Below are 27914 nucleotides of genomic sequence, written 5' to 3' on the forward strand. Positions count from 1 at the left end.
TGGGATCTTTCTGGACTGGGGCAAGAACCCATGTCCCCTGCATCAGCAGGGGGACTCTCAACAACTGCACCACCAGGGAAGTCCCTCACCACTCTTATTCAACATAGTTTTGGAAGTTTTAGCCACAATAATCAGAGAAGAAAAGGAAATAAAAGGGATCCAAATCGGAAAAGAAGAAATAAAGCTGTCACTGTTTGCAGATGACATGATACCATACCTAGAGAATCCTAAAGATGCTACCAGAAAACTACTAGAGCTAATCAATGAATTTGGTAAAGTAGCAGGATACAAAATTAATGCACAGAAATCTCTGGTATTCCTATACACTAATGATGAAAAATCTGAAAGTGAAATCAAGAAAACACTCCCATTTACCATTGTAACAAAAAGAATAAAATATCTAGGAATAAACCTACCTAAGGAGACAAAAGACCTGTATGCAGAAAATTATAAGACACTGATGAAAGAAATTAAAGATGACACAAATAGATGGAGAGATATACCATGTTCTTGGATTGGAAGAATCAACATTGTGAAAATGACTCTACTACCCAAAGCAATCTACAGATTCAATGCAATCCCTATCAAACTACCACTGGCATTTTTCACAGAACTAGAACAAAAAATTTCACAATTTGTATGGAAACACAAAAGACCCTGAATAGCCAAAGCAGTCTTGAGAATGAAAAACGGAGCTGGAGGACTCAGGCTCCCTGACTTCAGACTATACTACAAAGCTACAGTAATCAAGACAGTATGGTACTGCCACAAAAACAGAAAGATAGATCAATGGAACAGGATAGAAAGCCCAGAGATAAACCCACACACGTATGGTCACTTTATCTTTGATAAAGGAGGCAGGAATGTATAGTGGAGAAAGGACAGCCTCTTCAATAAGTGGTGCTGGGAAAACTGGACAGGTACATGTAAAAGTATGAGATTAGAACATTCCCTAACACCATACACAAAAATAAGTTCAAAATGGATTAGACCTAAATGTAATGCCAGAAACTATTAAACTCTTAGAGGAAAACATAAGCAAAACACTCTATGACATAAATCACAGCAAGATACTTTTTGACCCCTCTCCTAGAGAAATGGAAATAAAAGCAAAAATAAACAAATTGGACCTAATGAAACTTCAAAGCTTTTGCACAGCAAAGGAAACCATAAACAAGACCAAAAGACAACCCTCAGAATGGGAGAAAATATTTGCAAATGAAAAAGTTGCCAAAGATTAATCTCCAAAATTTACAAGCAGCTCATGCAGCTCAATAACAAAAAAACAAACAACCCAATCCAAAAGTGGGCAGAAGACCTAAATAGACATTTCTCCAAAGAAGATATACAGATAACAAACACATGAAAGAATGCTCAACATCATTAATCATTAGAGAAATGCAAATCAAAACTACAATGAAATATCATCTCATACCAGTCAGAATGGCCATCAGTAAAAAATCTAGAAACAATAAATGCTGGAGAGGATGTGGAGAAAAGGGTACACTCTTGCACTGCTGATGGGAATATGAATTGGTACAGCCACTATGGAGAACAGTATGGAGGTTCCTTAAAAAACTACAAATAGAACTACCATACGACCCAGCAATCCCACTAGTGAGCATATACCCTGAGAAAACCATAATTCAAAAAGAGTCATGTACCAAAATGTTCATTGCAGCTCTATTTACAATAGCCAGGACATGGAAACAACCTAAGTGTCCATCACCCAATGAATGGATAAAGAAGACATGGCACATATATACAATGGCACATATATACAACTCAGCCATAAAAAGAAATGAAATTGAGTTATTTGTAGTGAGGTGGATGGACCTAGACTCTGTCATACAGAGTGAAGTAAGTCAAAAAGAGAAAGATAAATACCGTATGCTAACACATATATATGGAATCTAAGGGAAAAAAAATGTCATAAAGTACCTAGGGGTAAGACCAGAAAAAAGACACAGACCTACTAGAGAATGGACTTGAGGATATGGGGAGGGGGAAGGGTAAGCTGTGACAAAGTGAGAGAGTGCATGGACATATATACACTACCAAACGTAGATTAGATTGCTAGTGGGAAGCAGCCACATAGCAGAGGGAGATCAGCTCAGTGCTTTGTGACCACCTGGAGGGGTGGGATAGGGAGGGTGGGAGGGAGGGAGATGCAAGAGGGAAGAGATATGGGAACATATATATATGTATAACTGATTCACTTTGTTATAAAGCAGAAACTAACACACCATTGTAAAGCAATTGTACTCCAATAAAGATGAAAAAAAAATGGAAGAAAACATTTCAGACAGACAAAAGCTGAGTTCTATCACCATGAACGGACCAGCAGTATAAAGAACTTTTCTTCCTACTACTTTAATCTCTTTTTTTAAAATATTTATTTATTTGGCTGCACTGGGTCTTAGTTGTGGCACATGGGCTCCTTAGTTGTGGCATGAATGTGGGATCTAGTTCCCCAACCAGGGATAGAACGCAGTCTCCCTGCATTGGGAGCGCAGCGTCTTATCCACTACGCCACCAGGGAAGTCCCTACACTTACTTTTTTTTTCTTTTGATTTAATAAAAAATGAAAATACAACATATTAAAATTGGGGGATGCAGCTAAAGAAGTACTTACAGGAATATTTATAGCATTTTCTATGAGGCAAGTGTTATTGGATATAAAACCACTCAAGGCTTATGAGAAAAAAAGATATTACAAGAAAATAACAACCAATATCTCTCATGAACATAGATACATGATAATAAATAACATTATAAACAAATGGAGTTTATCCCAGGAATACAATATTGGTTTAACATTTGGAAATCAATCAATGCAATCCACCATATTAACAGACTTAAAAAACAAAACTGGATATGATCATCTCAAAAGATGCAGAGAAATTACTTACAAAATTACCATTTGTAATGAAAACTCTTGGCAAACTAGAAATAGATAAGAGCCTCCTCAACTTGATGAAGGGCATCTATAAAAAGCCTGCATCCAACATGATACTTAATGGTGAATGGCTGAATGCTTTCTCTCTAAGATCAGGAACAAGGCAAGGATGTCTGCACTCACCACTTCTTTACAACATTGCATTGAAGTCCTAGTCAGTGCAATAAGGGTGGCAGGGTAGAGTGGTGGGGGAGACACTGAGGTTGGAAAGGAAGAACTAAAACAGTCCTTGTTCACAGTTGACATGATCATCTAAGTACAGAATTCGAAGGAATCTACTAAAAAGCTACTGGAACTAATAGGTGAGTTTATCAAGGCTGTGAGGTACAGAAACCAGTTGCATTGCAACAAACAACAAAAACATTTACAGTAGCATCAGAAAATATGAAATACCTAGGCCTAAATTGAGGGGAAAATCTACATGACCTGTACACTGAAAAGTAATAAATATTGCTGATAAAACTTAGAGAAGACTTAATAAACAAATAGCCATAAGATATTAATGGAGCAGAAGACTCAATATTGTTAAGATGTCAGTTCTCTCCAAATTGATGTATACAGTCAATGTAATCACAATCAAAATTTCCAGCAGGGTTTTATGTGGAATTTGACAAGTTGATTTGAAAATTTGTATGTAAATACAAGGGAACCAGAATAATCAAAATAATTTTGGAAAAAAATTTGGAGAACTTACATTACCTCATTTTAAGACTTATTATAAAGCCACTGTAATCAAGACCCTGTGGGGGGTCCCTGGTGGAGAAGTGTTTACGAATTTGCCTGTCAATGCATGGGACATGGGTTCGACCCTGGCCTAGGAAGATCCCGTATGCCATGGAGAAACTAAGCCTGTGTGCCAAAACTACTGAGACTGCACACCTAGAGCCCGTGCTCTGTAACAAGAGAAGCCACCACAATGAGAAGCCCGTGCACCACAAGAGTAGCCCCCGTTCGCCGCAACTAAAGAAAGCCCGTGTGCAGCAACGAAGACCCAACACAGCCAAAACTAAAAATAAATAAAATAAATAATTTATTTTTAAAAAAGACATTGTGGTATTGGCATTAAGATAGACATACAGATCAATGGAACAGAATAGACAGTTGAGAAATAGACCCACACACATATTGTTAATTGAGTTTCAACACAGGTGCCACAGCAATTTAATTGGAAAAGGATATTCTTTATTTTATTTTATTTTATTTTGCAGTACGCGGGCCTCTCACTGTTGTGGCCTCTCCCGCTGTGGAGCACAGGCTCCGGACGCGCAGGCTCAGCGGCCATGGCTCACAGGCCTAGCCGCTCTGCACCATGTGGGATCTTCCCGGACCGGGGCACGAACCCGTGTCCCCTGCATCGGCAGGCGGACTCCCAACCACTGCGCCACCAGGGAAGCCCAGAAAAGAATATTCTTTTCAACAAATTGGATACTCAAATGCAGAGAAATGAATCTTGATCCTTATCTCGCATCATATATAAAATTCATCTGGAAAAGATCATAGATCTAAATATAAGAATTAACACCATAGTGCATACAACTCAATATCAAAAAAACAAACAACCCAGTCAAAAAGTGGGCAGAAGACTTAAATAGACATTTCTCCAAAGAAGACATACAAATGACCAACAGACACATGAAAAGATGCTCAACATCGCTAATTATTAGAGAAATGCAAATCAAAACCACAATGAGGTATCACCTCACACCTTTCAGGATGGCAATCACCAAAAAGTCTACAAATAATAGATGCTGGAGAGGGTGTGGAGAAAAGGAAACCCTCTACACTGTTGGTGGGAATGTAAATTGGTACAGCCACTATGGAAAACAGTATGGAGGTTCCTTAAACTAAAAAGGAGCTACCATATGATCCAGCAATCCCATTCCTGAGCATATATCCAGCAAAGACAGAAACATTAATTTGAAAAGATACATGTACCCCAATGTTCATAGCACCACTATTTACAATAGCCAGGGTATGGAAACAACCCAAGCCCATCAACAGATGATTGGTTTAAGAAGATGTGTATATATATATATATATATATATATATACATATATAATGGAATATTAGCCATAAGAAAGAATAAAATAATGCCATTTGCAGTAACATGGATAGACCTAGAGAATATCATACTAAGTGAAATAAGTCAGACAGAGAAAAGACAAATATTACATGATATCCCTTATATGTGGCATCTAAAAATAATACAAATGAAACTATATACAAAACAGAATCAGAATTACAGACATAGAAAACAAACTTATGATTACCAAAGGGGAAAGTGTGGAGAGGGATAATTTAGGAAATGGGATTAACAGATACAAACTCGTATACATTAAATAGATAAGCAACAAGGATTTACTGTATAATATAGGGAACTATATTCAATATCTTATAATAACCTATAATGGAAAATAATGTGAAAAGTGTGTATATATCTGAAAAATATCATAAAATAAAAACACTTTATGAGACCTTAAAAAAATCAGAGTTAACACCATAAAATATCCAAAAGTAAGCAAACAAGAAAATCTTAGTGACTTTGTTTCTGGCAAAGATTTCTTAAATAGGACACAGAACGCATGAAGTATAAAAGAAAAAATTGTTAAATTGCACTTCATCAAAGTTAAAAGCTTTTGCTCTCCTGAAAACACTTTTGCAAAAATAAAAATGCAAGTCACAGACAGGAAGAGAACATTTGCAAAATATGTACATGGTAAAAGTCTTGTATTTAGAATATGTAAAAAAAACCCTCAAAATTCAATGATAAGAATACAACCTAATTTTAAAATGGGCAAAAGATCTGAACACTCTACCAATGAATATACAGATAGCAAAAAAGCACAAGTGAACTAATGACTATCATCATTAGTCATTAGGAAAGTGCAAAACAAAACTGTAATGAGATACCACTGCACAACCACTAGAATGGCTAAAACAGTCTGTCATAGCAATTATTGGCATGGATATGGAGCAAATGCAAACTGGTACACACACTTTGGAAAACAGTTTGACAGGTTTTTTTTAATTTTACAAGTTACACACATCTACTATTAAATCCAGCCATTCTACTCAGATATTTACCCAAGAGAAATAAAAACATGTCTACAGAAAGGTTGTAATGCAAGTTGATAGCTGCTTTATTTCTAATAGCCCAAAACCAGAAACAACCCATCAACCCATCAACCCAAATGTCGATGGATAAACAAATTGTGATATATCTATACAAAGGAATACTACTCAGCAGTACAAAGGAAGGAATTGTTCATACATAACAACATGGATGAATCTCAAAATAATGATGCTGAATGAAAGCAACCAGTCAAGAAAGAGTACATATTATATGATTTCATTTACATAAAATTCTAGAAAATACAAAGAAATCTAGAATGACACAAAGCAGATGAGTAATTGTCTGGAGATGAGGGTGGGGGAAAGGAGGGAGGGAAGGATAACAAAGTAGCACAAGGAACTTTGGGGGGTGATAGATATGTTTGTTTTTTTTATTATAGTGATTGGTTCACAGGTGTATACTTATGTCAAAACTGTTCAAATTGTACAGCTTAAATACAGTCTACTGTATATCACTTATACCTCACTAAGTTTAAAAAAAAAATTTAAGAACATGATCAGACAATCAGAAGATCTCCATGGAGTAATCCTTCATCTCCTGTGGTTGCAGGGTGAGTTGGAGGCAATCCAAGGGCAAGTTGAAAGGGTCACAAAGTCATAGTGCTTGCAGTGCAATCAAAAGACCTAGACAGGTCTTGTGCACTAAGCTAGCTAAGGACATTAGTGGGGAAGAAGTGGAACGCTGAGAACTGGGATGGGGATATTTGGGCAGACATAGACAAAGCTGAGAACCTTGAGCCTTCAAACTCTCCTGCTGATGGAGGAAACCCTCCTCCCTGTTTTGAGGAAACCAGCCCTTCTCTGCATAAAGGCCTTTCAATGACTGCACCTGTCTCAGTTGCCCCACACACTTATGCTGATTCTCCTTAGGATTTCCCCACAACCATTTCCTCAATGCCTCCAGTCCACACTGAGACGTATCTCAGGACAGTCCAGACAGAGAGGAACAAGATCTACTCCAGGAGGAGATGACATTTATAAACCAAAAGAGTTTCGAGAATTTACCAATCCGTATTGCCAGGAGCTCAGAAGCATGTGTGAATGTGGATTCTAAGGTGTTCAGAAGTTGATTGAGCTGAATTTATTGATATGGCCACACTCACCTGAGATTAGGGATTTAATGTGCTAGCTTGAGTATCCAGAAATAAATGGTGCTTAAGGACTTCCCTGGAGATCCAGTGGTTAGGACTCTGAGCTTCCACCACAGGGGGCACGGGTTCTATCCCTGGTCAGGGAACTAAGATCCTGCAAGCAGCACAGTGCAGCCAAAAAAAAACCAAACCAAACCAAAACAACAACAGAAATGGTGCTTGGTCTGTTAGTTTGGCTCATCAAAGCCTGAATTCAACCAAAGCTCTACAGTTACAAAATGCCTGAACTTCTCTAGTATACTGTAGAAAAGGATTTCTGAAGGCTTGGGGAATGCATATGTTTGTTCCTATTATGTGCAATATGTTTAGCCACCCACTGGCTATAACCGCAGTTCGACCCAGAGGATATCCTCTTCATCAGGTTATTAAGAAATTAGGGGAGCAGCAGAATTCTTGATGAATTTGTGGTGGTTATAGACTGAAGATGACAGTGGGGGAAATTGTGATGGAATTGGTTCCTTTAGTTCACTGGGAATAATGGAACTTTGAAGTGGTAGAAGTCAGGTGGTGACACAAATTGCAGCTAAGATTCCTCCAGATGTGGTTTCTTTAATGGAGCAAATCAACACTGTCCCTAGCATCTGTTAGACTGCTTTTGACCTGGCAAATGTGTTCTTTCCCATCCTGATCAGTAAACAAAAAGAGAAGAGTTTGCATTTACATGGAAATAACAGAGTGTATCTTTACATCTTTCTCTCAGAACTATGTCAGCTTTCTTGCTCTTGTCCCCAGGGGCATGGTATCTCAGTTCCCATAAGACATCATGCCTGTCCTTTACGCTGGTGACCTTATACTGATTGACCATGGTGAGTAGAAAATGACAACTCCCTAGATGACTTAACAGGACAAATACACACTAGAAGGAGGGAGATAAACTCGGCAAAAAGTTAAGGGTCTGTCACATAGATGAACCTTATAAACATTTTGGGATATCCTTTCTAAAGTGAGAGACAAGATTCTGTACCTTGCACCTTGAAGACACACAACACTCTCTGGATTTGGGAGGTAAAATATACCACATTTGAGCATGCTGCTCCAACCCATTTACTAGGTAATTAATAAGGCTAGCAGGTGCCAGTGGGACATGGTGTAAGAAAAAACATGATAGCAGGTTCACAATGTGGTCAAGCTGCCCTACCACTTGGGCTTTATAGCCCAGCAGTCCCAACAGTATTGGAAATGTCTCTGGCAGACAGTGAAAAACTGTATGGAGCTTCTAAAGAGCCCTAATAGGAAGATCATAGCACACACCTCTAGGGTTTAGGAGGAAGGTAGTGCCCGTCTCTGTCAAAAATTATTTGAAAATTTGTTCCAGGCTTGCTACTGGGTCCTGGTAGAGACTGGAAGCTTGTCAGTAGGATACCAAGTGCTATGTGATTATGAACTGACCCGGATTTTATCTAATCCATTGAACCGTAAAACAGAGTATACAGCATCATTTCAGTATAAAGTAGATGTATATATATGAGAATGGGTCTGAGAAGGTCCAGAAGCCCAAAGGTAAGCTGTATGGGCAGGTGGCCCAGACTTCTTCAACACCTACTTATGCTACATTGACTCCTGTTCATCTCCATACTTCTGGCTTCATGAGGAGTCACTTGTGACATGTTAACAGAGGGAGAGTATATTAGGTCTAATTCACTGTGGATCTGCACAGGATGCTGGCAACATCCAAAACCAGATAGTCACTAGATTACAATCCCTCAATTGGCCCAGAAAATGGTGAAAGGATATTCTCCCAGTGAGCACAACTGGAGGAAGCTCCACTTCATATACAAGGGGGGTTGGGATCTTATTGACTGTGGGCAGTAGCTAAAAGTTTCTCAGCTGATTGGGGACTTGGAAATAAGTTGGAAAACGTGATTAGGTCTGGGGAGAGATATACTCAGAATGGGCACTAAATATATTGGCGTCCTTGTGAATGTCCTCCAAAGGGCTTAGATAAGGCAAAAAGCTGTCAGTAGTCAGATGGATAAGATGATCCATCCCGTGGATGTCAGCATTTTCCGCCACTACTCAGTGATTGCCCAAAGTGGCCAGGGTTACAGGGATGGCAATACCATTCATTATAGAATGCCTTATCCATCATCATTTTATTACATACAACATTATCTACAACCAGGAGACCCATGTACAGCAAAGGAATTGTGGTAATGGGCTCAGAACAACAAAATACACTCATCGTTACCTAGAAACAGCTGGCTTTGACAGAATGGTGGTAAGACTTGCTGAAGCTCAGGTATAGCACCAGCTGGGAGCCATCTAGTAATAAGCCAATGCACATGAATAATAATCTTTTTTATTTCTTCTCTCTTTCCTATGTTTATTTATTCTCAAAACAATCCTCATCCATAACTGAGCTCTGTATTTCTAATTATATGGCCATTTCCATCTCAAACTCAACAGGTCCAAAACTGAATTTCTTATCTTTCGCATCATAAAAGTGGTTTCCTTTCAGTATTCCTCCTGGCCTCAGCTTATCTAGTCAACCAAGCCAGAAATGTAGATGTTGTCCTAGCCTTCTTACCTTTCATAAGCTCTTACGTGTAATCTGTCATTAGGTTCTATTAACTGTGCTTCCAAAGTATCTCCCAAGTCTGACATTTCTCTCACTCCCCACTGTAGCATCTCATCATTCTCAACTCTACTTCACCTGCCAAGTCCTTCTAATTGGTCTCTTTTTTTTTTTTTTTTTTTTTTGCGATACGCGGGCCTCTCACTGCTGTGGCCTCTCCCGTCACGGAGCACAGGCTCCGGACGCGCAGGCCCAGCAGCCATGGCCCACGGGCCCAGCCGCTCCGCGGCACATGGGACCCTCCCAGACCGGGGCACGAACCCGTGTCCCCCACATCGGCAGGCGGACTCCCAACCACTGCGCCAGCAGGGAAGCCCTAATTGGTCTCTTTGTCTCTAATATCTTCTCCATCTCTCTATAAAGACAGAGGTGATTTTTTAAAACATAAATCATTTCCTTATCTGAAACATGTTAGGGAATCCCCATCACCTACATCTCACATGATATTCTTTATCCTTAGGTTGCTCTTTTCTGGCTCCAGCTACATGGCAACAAGATCTTCATCTTTTGATACTTGGCTCAAATATCTCCTTTTGAAGCCTTCCCTGACATACCTAGACATAGTTAAGCACTTCCTTTTGATGTGCCCCATAGATCTTCTATATACTCAATTGTCATGTTTTTGCAATTATCTGTATATTTGTCTGCCATCTCCACTAGGACTTTTAGTGCCTAAAGAACAGAGATTCTGTTCTATTTCTTAATTAGCACTGGGCCTCAGACACAGTAGATGCTTAATGAATATATGTTGCTTGCTTGCTGAATGAATGAATGCATTAATCCTTATGGCTGAGTGTCATTTCCTTTTTGTAAGGTTGCAGGGGATGAATGAGAAATTTTACTTTGTGTGCTTTGGTAATTGATGGCATTTAAACCCTTCCATTTGACTGTTGCTGAGAATCAACAGTTAACAAAATCAACAAAACCTTGATTTTTTTTAACCTCTGTCTTACTAAAAGAATTCTGATTTTCACATCTGTTCCTTTCCTGTGTACCTACAGATCTTAGCTCTCCTTGACCTCATTTCCAATTTCAACCTTGGTTCTTACTAGGTCTTTGCATTTAAACTTCTCTCCCTGTCATGATATTTAGAAAAAGTTTAATTTAAAAATTTAAACATTAAATTTTTTAGTTTAGAAAAAATATGAGAACATTTTAAAGTGAATATATTGCAATATTATTTATAGTCAAATTTTGTATTGTATTTGTTTTCTTTTTAAAATACCACTCTATTTATAAAACAAGTTATGAGTATTATAAAGCGATCTTTATTTCTGATCACTATTGTATTTGAAATTCTGTTCGTACTTGCTAACTTGTTTTATGACTATTATAGACCACTCAATAGTGACTAATTTTTAAAGAGTTCAAAACAGAATTACATTATTGAAATAAGTTTTATAATTCTCTTTCAGCAAAGTATGAGAGCAAAAATAGATATTCTCTATTCCCTGAACATAATAGACACCCATGTTTTAAATGAATGAATGAACGAATGATGGTACCCAGTGGCCCAGATTTATTAATTAATTCTCATGCCACAACAAAAATGCATTTAGAAATCAAAAATGCTGGAAGGCTGGGGGTGAATGCATTTTTTATGAATTCCTCCATGTTTTACCTTCCCAAATATACAAACACCTAAGATTAGAGCTGGAAACCTGGATGCTGTTCCTTTTTTTTTAATCTCATGGATTATATCCATTTAAAGTCTGACAAAGCAGAAACTTCATGAGTGCAGGGACATATCTTGTCACTGTCCTATTTCTTGCCACAGGACTATATAAGCCTTCTTTTATTGAATGTTTACTATGTGCTAGTCTTTGTCCTAAATGCTTTACAGGGATTTACACTTCTAAACCTCTCAAGAAAGCTAGGAGGAAGTAGTGGATTTTTTTGAAGTATAATTGATTTACAATATTATATTAGTTTCAAGTGTACAACATAGTGATTCAATATTTTTAAAGATTATACTCCATTTAATGTTATTATAAAACAATGGCTATATTTTCCTGTGCTGTACGATATATCCTTGTTGCTTATCTATTTTATACATAGTAGTTTGTCTCTCTTAATCCCCTACCCCTACGTTGCCCCTCCCCCTTCCCTCTCCTCACTGGTAACCTACTAGTTTGTTCTCTATATCTGTGGGTCTGTTTCTCTTTTGTTATATACATTCACTTGTTTTAGTTTTTAGATTCCACATATAAGTGATAACATAGAGTATTTGTCTTTCTCTGTCTGACTTATTTCACTTAGCATAATACTCTCTAGGTCCATTCATCTTTTTGCAAACAGTTGAATTTCATTCTTTTTTATGGCTAATATTGCATTGTGTGTATATATATATATATATATATATATATATATATATACCACATCTTCTTTATCCATTCATTTGTTTGTTTGGTTTTTTTAACATCTTTATTGGAGTATAATTGCTTTACAATGGTGTGTTAGTTTCTACTTTATAATAAAGTGAATCAGTTATACATATACATATGTTCCCATATCTCTTCCCTCTTGCATCTCCCTCGCTCCCACCCTCCCTATCCCACCCCTCTAGGTGGTCACAAACCACCGAGCTGATCTCCCTGTGCTATGCGGCTGCTTCCCACTAGCTATCTATTTTATGTTTGGTAATGTATATATGTCCATGCCACTCTCTCACTTTGGACACTTAAGTTGCTTCCATATCTTGGCTATTGTAAATAACCCTGCTATGAACATTGGGATGCATGTATCTTTTCAAATTAGAGTTTTCATTTTACTTGGATTATATATAACCAGCAGTGGAATTGCTGGATCATATCGTAGTTCTATTTTTAGTTTTCTGAGGAACCTCTATATTGTTTTCCATAGTGGCTGCATCAGTTTACATTTGTACAAGTGTTCCCTTTTCTCCACATCCTCACCAAAATTTGTTATTTGTAGACTTTTTGATCAACATTCTGACAGGTGTGAGGTGATATCTCATCGTGGTTTTGATTTGTATTTCTTGAATGATTAGCGATGTTGAGCATCTTTTCATGTGCCTGTTAGCCACCTGTATGTCTTCTTTGGAAGAATGTCTATTCAGATCTTCTGTTCTTTTTTTAAATTGCATTGTTTGTTTTTTTGATATTGAGTTGTATGAGCTGTTTATATATTTTGGATATTAATCCCTTATCAGTCATATCATTTGCAAATATTTTCTCCCATTCAGTAGGTTGCCTTTTCATTTTGTTGATAGTTTTCTTTGCTGTGGAAAGATTTTAAGTTTAATTAAGTCCCATTTGTTTATTTATTTTTTATTTTTTTATTTTTATTTTTTGCGTTATGTGGGCCTCTCACTGCTGTGGCCTCTCCCGTTGCAGAGCACAGGCTCTGGACACGCAGGCTCAGTGGCCATGGCTCATGGACCCAGCCACTCCACGGCATGTGGGATCCTCCCAGTCCAGGGTGCGAACTCGTGCCCCCTGTATCGGCAGGTGGACTCTCAACCAGTGCACCACCAGGGAAGCCCCCATTTGTTTATTTTTGACTTTATTTCTTTTACCTTAGGAGACATATCCAAAATACCTGCTATAACTTATATAAAACTGCATCAAAAAGAATAAAATACCTAGAGATAAACTTAACCAAGGAGGTGAAGACCTATACTCTAAAAACTGTAAAACACTGATGAAGGAATTTGAAAATGATACAAAAAAAATGGAAATATATACCATGTTCTTGGATTGGAAGAATTAGTATTGTTAAAATGACCATACTACCCAAAGCAATCTACAGATTTAATGCAATCTCTATCAAAATACCCAAGACATTTTCCCCAGAACTAGGACAAATAATCCTAAATTTATATGGAACCACAAAAGACCCCTAACTGCCAAAGCAATCTTGAGAAAGAAGAACAGAGCTGTAGGTATCACTCTCCCAGACTTCAAACTATACTACAAATCTACAGTAATCAAAACAGTATAGTACTAGCACAAAAACAGACACATAGATGGATGGAACAGAATAGAGTGCCCAGAAATAAACACACACACTTACAGTCAATTAACCCACAACAAAGGAGACAAGAATGTACAATGGAGAAAAGACAGTCTTTTCAATAAGTGGTGTTGGGAAAACTGGACAGCTCCAAGTAAAAGAATGAGATTAGAACATTTCCTTATGCCATACACAAAAATGAACTCAAAATGGATTGAAGACCTAAATGTAAGATGTAAAACCATAAAACTCCTAGAAGATAACATAGGCAGAGGTGGTAGTATTATGATCACCATTTGAAGGAAGAGGACACATGCCCAGAAAGGCTAGCTTATTTGGCAAAGATTATATAGCTAGTAAATTACAGAAGCAAGATTCAAAGCCAGGTAGTTTGATACCAGTCCTTGTTCTACACCACCTCTAAGCCACTTCCAATAAATGAGTGTCAAATTAATAAATTAATACAAAATTTCAGAATAGGTTAACCTTTAGAAAGGAATACCAATGTAGACCTTAAAATGGAAAACAAACAAACAAACCAAAAACCCCAGTATATTTTAATATTCCTGGTACTAACTTCTCTCTACTTAGCTCATGTTTGGTGGGTGCATTCATTTATGTGCTCAGATTAATATAAGATAGAACAGTGTGCCAAAGGAGTCTGGACTTGGAGTCAGATTTGAATACTGGTTCTGATGTATACATGTTTACTACTTACATGATCTTGAACAATTTCTTAACTTTTCCAAGTCTCAATTTTCTCATTCATAAAATGGGAATAAAAATAACTGTGACAAAAAAACTAAAAAGCTATCTTTTTAAAGAGAATTAAAAATTATGTATAAAAAGTACCTGACACAAAAGAAGATGTTAATATCACTCTTCCTTTTACCTCTTACTCTCGTTCCTTTTTCCCCTTCCCTTCTTGCATCCTATCTGCCATTAGCCACATGACTTTGTGAAGGTTAATCTTCCAGGATTTATTGCATCACCTATGAAACAATTGGGGTAGTTATCTCCAAGATCCTTTGACTCTATAATTCTATGATTCAGTGATTTAATACTTAGCTTTTCTTTGTATCACAACAGTACAACTTACTGAGAGGTGATTTTGAAATGAGGCTTCTCTGGTTAGTGTGGCTGATTAAGTTCTTTTGTTTTTTCCAGACGATGCCATCACATAAAACTTGGCTTAGCAGTATTTGAATTAAATTGGATGAAAACTTGGTTTACTTTGTAAATAGTTTCACAGCAATAATACAGATTAACTGCATCCACTAGCAGTCACATATTTCAAAGGATTTATATCTCCCTTCCTTTCCTCTATGTAGGTACTACACAGGAAACCTGGAGGGTAAGTCAACAAATCATGAAACTCTAGGTTTAATTCACACAGCAACAAAAGGGCTAATAAGAGCTATCGAAGATGGTGGAATAGATTCTGTGATGGAATGGGAAGTGGATGAAGTGCTGAACTGGACAAACACACTCAACTTTGATGAGTAAGTACATGTTGCTATTCTTGGGGAGCGAGGGCAGACATCAGATATTTTTCTTTCTAATATTTCCTACTCCCATGTTGAATCTTCAAAAAAACAACTTGAATATTTATTATCTGTCTAGAAAGAAAATAAGAGGAAATGAGGGAGAAAGATAAAAAAGGGATGATCTAAAAGTAGAAAAAAGAAAAATATATTTGGGTGTTCTTTATTAACAGACTTTATTCTTATGCCTTAGTCTAAGTCTGCTTTACTTCTTACTTTGGGATATAGAAACAAGGCTAAGAACATGAAATTAATAATATAAAGAATTTCCTCAGCCTGTATTCACCAATCTTCCTGTGTGGGACATTAAAAAATTATAATTTTTCAGTGACATACTTCGGCCCTTGAAAAACATTTTTAGGCTATTTTGTGTGATAGAAATTTAAAAATACTTCATATAGTCATCAGGGCAATGCAAATCAAAACCACAATAAGATCCTATTTCATACCCACAAAGATAGCTATAATTAAAAAGACATATAGTACCAGTGTTGGCAAGGATGTGGTGAAATTGGAGCCTTTATATACTGCTAGTGGGAATGTACAATGGTATAGCCATTTTGGAAAACAATCCAGCAGTTCCTCAAATGGTTAAACATAGAGTTGCCATACAAGCCAGCATTTCTACTCCTCAGTATATACACAAGAGAAATGAAAACACATGTCCATAAAAACTTGTACATGAATATTCATAATATCATTATTCATAATAACAAAGAATTAGAAACAATCTATTCATCAGCTGATGATTAAAATGTGATATATCCATACAATGGAATATTATTTGGCAATAAAAAGAAATGCTGATCGTGCTACAACACTGATGAACCTTCTTAGTAAAAGAAGCCAATAACAAAGGACCACATATTGTATGGCTCCATTTATATGAAATGTCCAGAATAGGCAAATTATATGGAGACAGAAAGTAGATTAGTGGTTGCCTAGGGCTTAGAGATTTGTGGAGATTGGGAAGTGATGGCTAAGGGGTATGAAGTTTCTTTTTGGAGTAATGAAATGTCCTAAAATTGATTGTGGTGATGGATGCACAACTCTGTGAATACACTAAAAAGCCATTGAATTGTACACTTTAAATGGGCAAATTTTATGGGATGTGAATTATATCTCAATAAAGCTTTAAAAATATTCACTATTTACTCAGCTACAATAAAGAATGTGAATACTGCATGGATGAAGAGGAAGGAAAAATAAAACAAAGATGGTGTAAGTAAAGAAACATAAGAAAAAGGAAGACATTTGGAAGAGGAAGATAAGAACATGAAATAGGAAAAATTAGGTTGACCACCATTGAAAAATAGACCAGAAAAAAGAGGCCAGAGGAAGTAGAGAACAATGAGAAAAGGAAAGATAAGAGAAACAAAGAAAAAAGGGAAAGAATGACTAAGAAAAAAGGAAAATGAGAAAACAAGAATAATAGAAAAAAAGATAATTATGGGAAGAATAAATTAAAATAAAAATAAAAAAGAAAGATAAGAAGGAATAAAGAGCTAATCACCCATAGTAGATGTGCTAAAATATTTTTTTAATAAATAGTGAAAAGATTTTATGACTCAATAACCCCAATATCTTGTCCAGAGCATAGTACTGGGATTCCTTATAGACAGTACATTTGTGGTTTCTGAGGCACTGAATACATACAGATGGTAATAATGATGCAAGAAATGACATCCAAAGAAAGGAGTCATAATGCTGTACTTTTTCCTTTCCTAAGATGGTAAAGAAAGGAGAGAGAGGTAGGGGAGATCCATTTTGAATGAGCTTATGAGGGCAGGATAGAGAATTCTCTCAGGAAAGCTTTTGAAATCCTGCTCTGCCTTTGCCTTATACAGTTGGCTAATTCAGCAAAGGGCCAGCTAGCTTCAGTGAAAGATTACAAAATAATCCATACCCAGTAACCTATATTCTATCACTACTGGAATACAAAAGAATAAAACAATTCAGTTCAAAGGGAAGAAATAAATGAGCATCTCAGTCTACACAAGACTTTCCCCACTATCATCCCCTAACACCCTTCTCTGGTAGGTGAAGAAGATTCCTAATGGCTTCCCTTCATGGAGAAAAGGATAAAAACAGAATAAACCAGGAAAACTTGAAGTGGTTTTTTGGTATCATATACTCTATATGTAATGGGATAAATACATCTAGCTTTGATATGGTGAGACCTAAATAGACATTTCTCCAACGAAGATATACAGATTGCCAACAAACACATGAAAGGATGCTCAACATCACTAATTATTAGAGAAATGCAAATCAAAACCACAATGAGGTAACATCTCACACTGGTCAGAATGGCCATCACCAAAAAATCTACAAACAATAAATGCTGGAGAGGGTGTGGAGAAAAGGGAACCCTCTTGCACTGTTGGTGGGAATGTAAATTGATACAGCCACTATGGAGAACAGTATGGAGGTTCCTTAAAAAACTGAAAATAGAACAACCATATGACCCATCAATCCCACTACTGAGAAAACCGTAATTCAAAAAACAGACATGTACCCCAATGTTTATTGCAGCACTATTTACAATAGCCAGGACCTGGAACCAACCTAAGTGTCCATTGACAGATGAATGGATAAAGAAGATGTGGCACATATATACAATGGAATATTAGACATAAAAAGATACAAAATTGAGTTATTTGCAGTGAGGTGGATGGACCTAGAGTCTGTCATACAGAGTGAAGTAAGTCAGAAAGAGAAAAACAAATACTGCATGCTAACACATATATATGGAATCTAAAAAAATGGTTCTGATGAACCTAGGGGCAGGACAGAAATAAAGACGCAGACGTAGAGAATGGACTTGAGGATACGGGGAGGGGGAAGGGTAAGCTGGGATGAAGTGAGAGAGTGGCATGGACATATATACACTACCAAATGTAAAATAGATAGCTAGTGGGAAGCAGCTGCGTAGCACAGGGAGATCACCTAGGTGCTTTGTGACCACCTGAGGGGGGGATAGGGAGAGTGGGAGGGAGGTGCAAGAGGGAGGGGATATGAGGATATATGTATACATATAGCTGGTTCACTTTGTTATACAGCAGAAACTAACACAACATTGTAAAGCAATTGTACTCCAATAAAGATGTAAATAAATAAATAAAAATAAAATAAATAAATAAAAAATGCAGATACCTCATGTTTCCAAATTATGTACCACCTCTATCAGTTCGTTCTCTGACTTGAGCATAATTTGGCACCCACTTGGAATTGTTAGAAAGCAAGTTTTTCTACTGATCTCTAGACAACAAAAATTTCAAATGGAATCCAGCATGATTATTTGGGAATATTTCAGTAGTATTACTGACCACAGCCTACTGATTATCTCAGGCAAGACAAGAATTTGCAAAGACCTTCCCCTAGCTGAGAGCAGACGTTAGGACAGCACCTTCTTCCCAGTGTATTTATGGTCTCCACAGTCTACTTCCCTCTTAGATCTTTGTAGTTGTCTAGATATTTGTAACTGGCTTTATAATACCTTATTTGATGAGAATTTCAAAGTCATTTTTCCCTTCAGAAGAATTGGTAGCCACTAATTCCTTGGAGAGTATCCTTCAAAATCTATAAACAGTTTTTGATAGTTGGACCATTAGAATGACATACATGTGTTGAACACTGATATTGAATGATACAAACCAGTTTCTTCCCAAAGGCTTTTGTGCTAGCCCCTTGTTATGACAGATGGATGCTCTCCTGGGAAGAAACCATGTACAACTTCAGATGCACAGGGCAACAATATCAATTGAGTACAATATTATTATAATTTTGAAGAATGGATTGGATAGAGCCAACTTCACTCTTGGACTCAAGGACACTGATGAGTACTGTTGCAAATTCTGTAGTATCCAGAGATACATTGCTGTAGGTGCTTAGAACATAAAGCAATGCCTGCATTGCTGTTACTGAGTCACCTACAATGCCACATAGTGGCTACTCTGCCTACTGCTGGCATTCAGCCTGATGCATTTTCAGGGGTGTATTCTCTAGCGAGATGGATGTTCCTCTTCTAGGATCTTCATGTTTTTCAAACTGCATGTGAAATTTAACATAACCCATTAAGTCATCAGCAGCTGGGGTATCTTAAATAATTTCCTGACGTTCTATTAACCCTGTTGGTGAGAGCTCTCAGTGGGTAGTTTCTATGTCTGAAGCTGCCCCTTTGATTTCTAAGACAGGTAGTTATGTTGCCACTCTGGCTAGGGACTTTCCCCAGGCCATTAAGGTATTAAATTTATACTCCTGAGGGATCCACGGTAGAGTCCACATATACTTCACTTTGCTAGTATCTAAAAAAAAATTTCAAAAATTTCTTAGATCAGCTCTATTATATAAACAGCATGATAAGGCTATAATCAGATTGTTGCTTCTATTTGTAAAGCTTTGATTTCTCATTGGCTACTGCTGTCATGTTCCTGATGAGAAGTTCTTTTTTAACAATTGAATAAATTCATATCCTGATCTCAGGTAAAGCAGGGTCAGTGATCAACCTTAAATATGGCATAAGTTTTTGCCCCAGACTGTCAGGGTTTAGCATACAATTGATCAAAGGTCCTTTATCTTGGTAACTTGAAGGTGGAATGAAAATCTTTCAGTATATGAATCTAAGGAAGCAGAATTATTGACACCCACTATTCATAGTGCTCCTGAGCAACCACTGAAAGCACAAAGTCTGCCTAAATTTAAGGTTAAGCCAGATTGAACTGTCAACTAAGAGGTCCTGGAAAGGGTTTAAACCACCTGCTATTATCTTGCATCTTTTCACTTAACAGTGACCCAGCACTATCTCATTTAAGGCCACAGAATAAAGTTCTTGGAGTAACAAGAGGTAGCAGTAACAAGAACGAGCTGACTTAGACACAGTATTTTATTACAATTAAACACCATTGCATAATATATACCTTCTCATAACAAAAAAATTCAGGAATACAAAGTTAACAAAAGTAAAATAATTCAAATGAAAATCAGTGTTTTCTGAATTACATGACAATTTTAATCCTCCTCTTCCTTTCTCAGCCAGCTTCATTTTAGCACCTGCTGTGATCAACTCCTTACCTGATTTCTTGGGTACAGTTGTAAGAAAGGAGGCTTGGGAAAGGGGGATACAGAGACCAAAATATGATGCAATAAGTCACAGGAAACCTGGACCTCGGAGCTTTCTCTCATCTTCTTAGTTCATCATACTTGTCCTTCCCTATCTACCTCTTCTCGGGCTACATCTGTCTCCCTATTTCAGTCTCTGTTTAGGGAACTGAAATGGCAACTGCATGTACCCTGCTTGAATATGATCTCATGTTTACTGGACACAGCAAAGACAGCACCATTTCTCTAATAAGATCATAAACCAAATGATTTAAATGTATACGTCAGAGACAGTAGGTCTGGCAATCCAGAACCAAGGAGAAGGTTTTGTTGCTGTAGTTTTCCCATGACTTTTTTCCTCTCAGAGTTTTCCATTCGTACTTTTAATTTAGAAGTTAACTAACATCTTAGTTGTCACTCAGTTGAGGATATGATCTAGCAGGAATGGAACGGGATAAAATGAGGAGACATGTGCTGGTGGGAGGCCAAAGGGCACCAACGTGGTAGATGGTAGGCACCATTTTCATAACTCCTCCAACTCCTTGTCCTATGGGTTGCCTTAGGTGCATGAGAGCTACTTGGAGGTGGGAAAGTCAAGAAATTAAACATTTGGGCTTGGCGATGCAGGGGACATGGGTTTGTGCCCCGGTCCAGGAAGATCCCACCCACGTGCCGCGGAGCGGCTGGGCCCGTGAGCCATGGCCGCTGAGCCTGCGCGTCCAGAGCCTGTGCTCCGCAATGGGAGAGGCCACAACAGTGAGAGGCCCTCATACTGAAAAAAAAAAAAAAAAAATGAAATTAAACATTTGGACTAGTGAATTTGTCACCATTAATCTAAGATTTCATAGATAAAGTAGAATTTTAGAAGTAGTCTAAGTATGTACTAATGAATCAATTTATTACTTACTAATAAATCAATTTAATTTAATGAATGTCTATGTAATGTGCTTAGGTACATTGCCAACTGGAAGGAAATTGCTACAAGCAACTCTTCAGCTAACTTCAAAAGTAGGTGTTTTTTTTAGCAATAATGGGAAATTCTTATAAACAAAAACAATACTTTCCAGACATGTACACATTTCTAAGCACCTAACAAACACTTCAGCACTCTGCACAGTATATAGACATAAATAAATTTGCCAAGTCATTTTTGCCTTTATACATAAAATTGTTATTTGGGAATAGAAGGAAATTTTCTATTTTATTTAGAGTTGGATAACATTTTTTTTTTTAAAAATGAATTCTCCTTTTAAAATGTTGCATATCATGTTTCAGTAATTTTTTTTTTTTTCCGGTATGCGGGCCTCTCACTGCTGTGGCCTCTCCCGTTGCGGAGCACAGGCTCCGGACGCGCAGGCTCAGCGGCCATGGCTCATGGGCCCAGCCGCTCCGCGGCATGCGGGATCCTCCCGGACCGCGGCACGAACACTTGTCCCCTGCATCGGCAGGCGGACTCTCAACCACTGCGCCACCAGGGAAGCCCTCGGTAATAATTTTTAATGAGCAAACTTCACTTGGCAAAATAAATGCTATTCCAGAAGTACCAATAATTCTAACATAGCCAAAGCCTAATTATAGTTTTCATATAATCTGAGTGTATGAGTTCTGTCGCACTGTCATCTGTGATTGGCAGTAAAACAAAGAGGTTATAATTATGGAGTGCTGATTCATAACTGCCTGGTTTTGATTTTGGGCTCTACTGTTTACTGTCTGTATGATCTTGGGCCAGTTACTTGGTCAGTTTCCTCATCTATAAAATGAAAATAACAATAGTACCTAGCTCATATATTGTTGTGAGGTAATAAGAGATAATATATGTAAAGAGCATAGAATAGTGCTTGGCACATAGTATATACTCTATAAATGTTAACTATTATTAGCTTGAACCTATCCACTTATTTCCAACTCATTGCCACCACCACAGTCCAAGTTGCCATCATCCCTCTGCAGGCTTCTGCAATGGTCTCTAAACTTATACTCCTCCAGTCCATTCCCCACACAACAGACAGTGATCTACAAATTTAAATCAGCATAATTAAAACAAAACACTTATTTAACAAACTCTTCTTTAGCAATTACCATGTGGAAGTGCTGTCTTAGAGTGTTTTATAAAATTGATTCATTTGATCTTCAGAACAACCCAACGAGACAGGTTCTATTACCTACATTTTACAGACAAGCAAAGAGATGCCAAGTTACTTGCTCAAGGTCAGTTACTGTGAGGGCCAGGATTTGAATTGAGACTAGGTAGCTCTAGAACCCATGCTCTTTTTTTTTTTTTTTTTTTAACATCTTTATTGGAGGCTGGTCTAGCTTTCCACCCTTATCATGTCCCACTCTCTCCCCCTGGCTCACAACCCAGCATCACTGGCATCTAGCCTGGTCCTCAAACACACTGTGGTTTCCACTTCAGGGGTTTAATGCAGTTGATGGCCTTCTGGAGAACAGGTTTAGGCAACTGTCGTCACTTGAGGGCAGGAAGTTATTTGTTTTGTTTGCTACTGAGTTCCCAATGTGTAGAACATAGTAGAGTCTCAATGGCAGGAATTTTGTACTTGAAAGGAATGACAAGTACAAAAATGGAAGCAGATAATATAAATTACTGAGCTAAAAGATTATTGTGAAAAGAAGGAAAGATACAGCATGGTAATTGGAAGGAGCATAAGAGCAAGTGAAAATTATTTTAAGTAATGGAGATCTGTATCATAACTGAAGGCAGTACAAGGTGATATATTGAAGATGCTGGCATTGAAAAGAGGAGGGAATGTGTGCCACTTCTTCAAGAAGCATGAGGAAATCAAATCCAGAATTTGGAAACTTTAGCTCTAGGGACAAAAATGGCTTCTCTTCATTTGTGAATAAAGAACTGTTAGCTAATAGTTAATTGTGGAGTACTAACTAAATGCCAAGTTCTTTACATGCACCATCACACTTAGTTCTCACAAAAATATGCTGAGGCATGTGCTATTATTATCCCCATCTACCCCCTTTATAGATGAGGACATTGAGACAAAGGTTAAATAACTTGCTTCAAATTACAGAGCTAGCAAAAAAAAAAAAAAAAAAATTACAGAGCTAGCTAGTAGTAGGTCAAACCCCAAACCCAGATCCTACAGAACCTTTTGTAAAGATGGACAATAAAATATGGTAGTGAAAAGTAGGATGACCTCAGAATTTGGGACATTTATTTCGGTTTCGGTTAAATAGGATATAAAGATATCTGCTCTAAGAGTGGTGAGAAGGAATGTGGAATAGACCTTACCTGGAATGCAGTAGCATATTGAATAAGTCTATATCCTGTCATATCTTGCATCTTTCTAAATATTTGTCATTCCTCTCTAGGTTTCAGGTTTGAGCAAGCACAGGAAAAAAAAATATGACTATAAAGATATATTGGAAGAGGAAATGGGAACACAAGAAGTTACTTCATTTGACAATATTTATGAAGGACCAACTTTTACTAGACTAAGGCCTGATTCCACTTATGGAATATAATTATAACTATATAAAAAATATAAAAATATATAATTATAAACTGTAATTTCCTTTCTGAGCTTTAACCCTTCAAGCCCTGATTCCATCAGAGATAGTTTATTCTGGCTGGAATGACTTGTATATTCTTGGCACAGAATCTAGGCCAATTAAAAGTAAGGAAATAGAACATCAGACTGAATACAGTAGCCATGGAAAATGTAGAAATTATTCCCGGTATTCTGCGAAACTGTAGTATTCTAACAATCATACTTAAATAAAAATATTATACTTAGGTGCAAAAAAAACCCTCAGTCTGATTGTTTTTCTTCTTTATTTGAAGCATTCTTTATTTGTGCATTTCTATCAGGCAGAGCCCTTTCTCCATTAAAAAAAGAAAAAGGGCAGTGTAGCAAGTTCTCCTTTTATTAGAATGCAAAAGCCTTACTAGAATCCCTGGTGCCATTCAGCTTAGGCATCTTTGAACAAAACTGGGTTACAGGGGCACCATTAGCTAAAGGAGCCAGAAAAGCAAAAATCTATCTCTTAGCTTCCACAGTGGGAAGAATAGAAAACTGGAGATGACTGTTAGGTCAAGGAACAAAGCCTACCATACCCTCCAAGTCTGAATTACTGTACCTTCCCATAAAAACCCTCTACTACTAACCATCATCACACTTATCACACTGTAACTGTCTACAATCCTAACAGACCAGAGGCTTATACTCCCAAGCATAAAAAATTCAGCAGTCAGAGACCTAATGTATATTTAAGAAAAAAAATCAGATTTATTCATATAATTTACATATACATTCACCTATTGTAAGTACTCAGTTTGACAAATATATATATATATATATATATAGTTATGCAGTTTTCACCACAATCAAGGTATCATGCATTTCCATCACCCCCAAACTGTACATCTTTGCAGTCAATCCACCCATCCCATGCCATTCCCCTGGGACTGATCTCCTTTCAATCACTACAATTCTGCCTTTTCTAAAATGTCACATAAATGGAATGATACTATATGTAGTCTTTCTTGGTCTTGCTTCTTTAGAATTATGCTTTTGAAATTCATTCTTGTTGCATATTTCAGTAGTTCATTGCTTTTAGAATGGCTAATGTTCCATTACATGGCTATACCACAATTTCTTTAAACATTCAGCAGGTTGATGGACAATTGTTTTTTTCCAGCTTGGGATCATTGTGGATAAAGCTGCTATGAACATTCATGTACAAGTCTTTATGGGGATATGTATTTTCATTTCTCTTGGGAAATAACTCAGAGTGGAATTGCTGAGGTAAACAATAACTATATGTTTAAATATCTATTTATTTATTTATTGAACTATACTTGCTTTACGTTTCAGGTGTACATCAAAGTGATTCAGATATATATATATATATATTTTTTTTTTTTTCAGATCTTTTTCCATAGTTTATTACAAGATGTTGAACATAGTTCCCTGTACTATACAGTAGATCCCTGTTGTGTATTTTATATGTAGTAGTGTGTATCTGTTAATCCCAAATTCCTAATTTATCCCTCCCCCTTCCCCTTTGGTAAATAAATAAATTTGTTTTCTAAGTCTGAGTCTCTTTCTGTTTTGGAAATAATTTCATCTGTGTCATTTTAAAATTCACATATAAGTGATATCATAATATTTATTTCTGTCTGACTTATTTCACTTAATATGATAGGTCCATCCATGTTGCCACAAATGGCATTATTTTGTCTTTTTTATGGCTAGTATTCCACTGTATATATGTATCACATCTTCTTTATCCATTCCTCTGTTGATGGACATTTAGGTTGCTTCCATGTCTTGGCTATTGAAAACAGTGCTGCAATGAACAATGGGGTGCAGTATCCTTTCAAACCATGGTTTTCTTTAGATATATGCCCAGCAGTGGGATTGCTGGGTCATATGGTAGTTCTATAATAAGTTTTTTAAGGAACCTCCATACTGTTCTCCATAGTGGCTGTACCAGTTTACATTCCCACCAATGGTGTAGGAGGGCTTCCTTTTCTCCACACCCTCTTCAGCATTCGTTATTTGTAGACTTTTTGATGACGGCCATTCTGACTGGTGTGAAGTGATACCTATTTGACTTTGATTTGCATTTCTCTAATAAGTAGCAATGTTGAGCATCTTTTCATGTGCCTGTTGGCCATCCTTATGTCTTCTTTGGAGAAATGTCTATGTAGGTCTTCTGCCCATTTTTTTTGATTGGGTTTTTTTTTATATTGAGCTGTATAAGTTGTTTATATAGTTTGGAAATTGTCAGTTACAAAGTTTGCAAATATCTTCTCCCACTCTGTAGGTTGTCTTTTCATTTCGGTTAGGATTTCCTTTGCTGTGCAAAAGCTTTTAAGTTTAATTGGGTCTCATTTGTTTATTTTTGCTTTGTTTCCATTACTCTAGGAGACGGATCCAAAAAAATATTGCTGCAATTTATAGCAAAGAGTGTTCTGCTTATGTTTTCTTCTAGGTGTTTTATATTATCCGGTCTTACATTTAGGTCTTTAATCCAGTTTGAGTTTATTTTTATATTTGGTGTTAGAGACTGTTCTAATTTCATTCCTTCACATGTAGCTGTCCAGTTTTCCCAGCACCAGTTATCGAAGAGACTGCCTTTTCTCCACTGTATATTCTTGCCTCCTTTGCTGTAGATGAATTGACCATATGTGCCTGGGTTTATTTCCGGGCTTTCTATCATGTTCCATTGATCTACGTTTCTTTTTTTGTGCCAGTACCATACTGCTTTGATTACTGTAGATTTGTAGTATAGTCTGAAGTCAGGGAGTCTGATTCCTCCAGCTCTGTTCTCAAGATTATTTTGGCTATTTGTGTTTTCATACAACTTTAAAGAATTTTTGGTCCAGTACTGTGAAAAATGCCATTGGTCATTCAGTAGGGATTGCACTGAATCTGTAGATCGCCTTGGATAATATGGTCATTTTAGCAAATGTTTATAAGAATCTGTTTTCTAAAGTGGCTGTACCATTTTGCATTTCCACCAGCAATGAACTTAAGTAGCTCCACTTGGTTTATGTCACTTTGTGTTGTCAAATGTTTTAATTCTAGGGGATGTATAGTGAATAGCATCTCATTGTGATTTTAGTTTGCATTTCCTAAATGACTTATGATATTGAAGATCTTTAACATGCTTATCTGCCACTTGGTATCTTCTTTGGTGAAGTATCTATTCAAATCTTTTGCCAATTCTAAATTGTTTATTTCATATTGTGTTAAAAGATTTTTTAATATAGTCTAAAAACAAACCATTTACCAGATACTGTTTTGCCAATCTGTGGGTGTTTTCATTTTTTTATATTGTCTTTTGAGGAGAAAAAGTATTTAATTTTAATAGAGTCCAAGTTACCATTTTTTCTTTTTTAATTTAATTTTTATTTTATGTTGGGATATAGTTGATTTACAATGTTGTGTTAGTTTCAGGTTTACATCAAAGTGGTTCAGTTATACATATATCCATTATTTTTCAGCTTCTTTTCCCATATAGGTTATTACAGAATATTGAGTAGACTTACCTGTACTATACAGTAGGGCCTTGTTGATTGTCTATTTTATATATAGTAGTGTGTATATGTTAATCCCAAATTCCTAATTTATCCCTCCCTCCCACCTTTCTTTCCCCTTTGGTAACCAAAAGTCTGTTTTCAATGTCTGTGAGTCTGCTTGTTTCATAGATAGGTTCATTTGTGTCATATTTTAGATTCCACATATAAGTGATATCATATGGTATTTGTCTTTCTCTTTCTGACTTTGTTCACTTAGTATGATAACCTCTAGTTGCACCCATGTTGCTGCAAATGGCATTATTTTGTTCTTTTTTTATGGCTGAGTAGCATTCCATTGTATATATGTACCACATCTTCTTTGTCCATTCATCTGTCGATGGACATTTAGGTTGTTTCCATGTCTTGGCTCTTGTGAATAGTGCTGCTATGAACATAGGGGTACATGTATCTTTTTGA

General features: G+C 36.9%; 1 protein-coding gene across 1 annotated transcript in view; it reads left to right on the forward strand.

Moving 5' to 3' along the window:
* The window catches only part of LOC309826602 (protein MFI), a gene marked incomplete at both ends in the record, with an annotated part of 89876 nt that extends 65944 nt beyond the window's left edge, over positions 1-23932 (forward strand). The window contains 4 exon segments of the mRNA XM_082660859.1: positions 15125-15295; positions 21390-21445; positions 23780-23805; positions 23807-23932. Of these exon segments, the coding sequence (XP_082516985.1) occupies positions 15125-15295; positions 21390-21445; positions 23780-23805; positions 23807-23932 (379 nt within the window).
* Positions 23933-27914: the final 3982 nt, after the last annotated feature.

This window comes from Grampus griseus (genome assembly GCF_964374135.1).
Source record: "Grampus griseus genome assembly, chromosome: 8".
Lineage (NCBI taxonomy): Eukaryota > Metazoa > Chordata > Mammalia > Artiodactyla > Delphinidae > Grampus > Grampus griseus.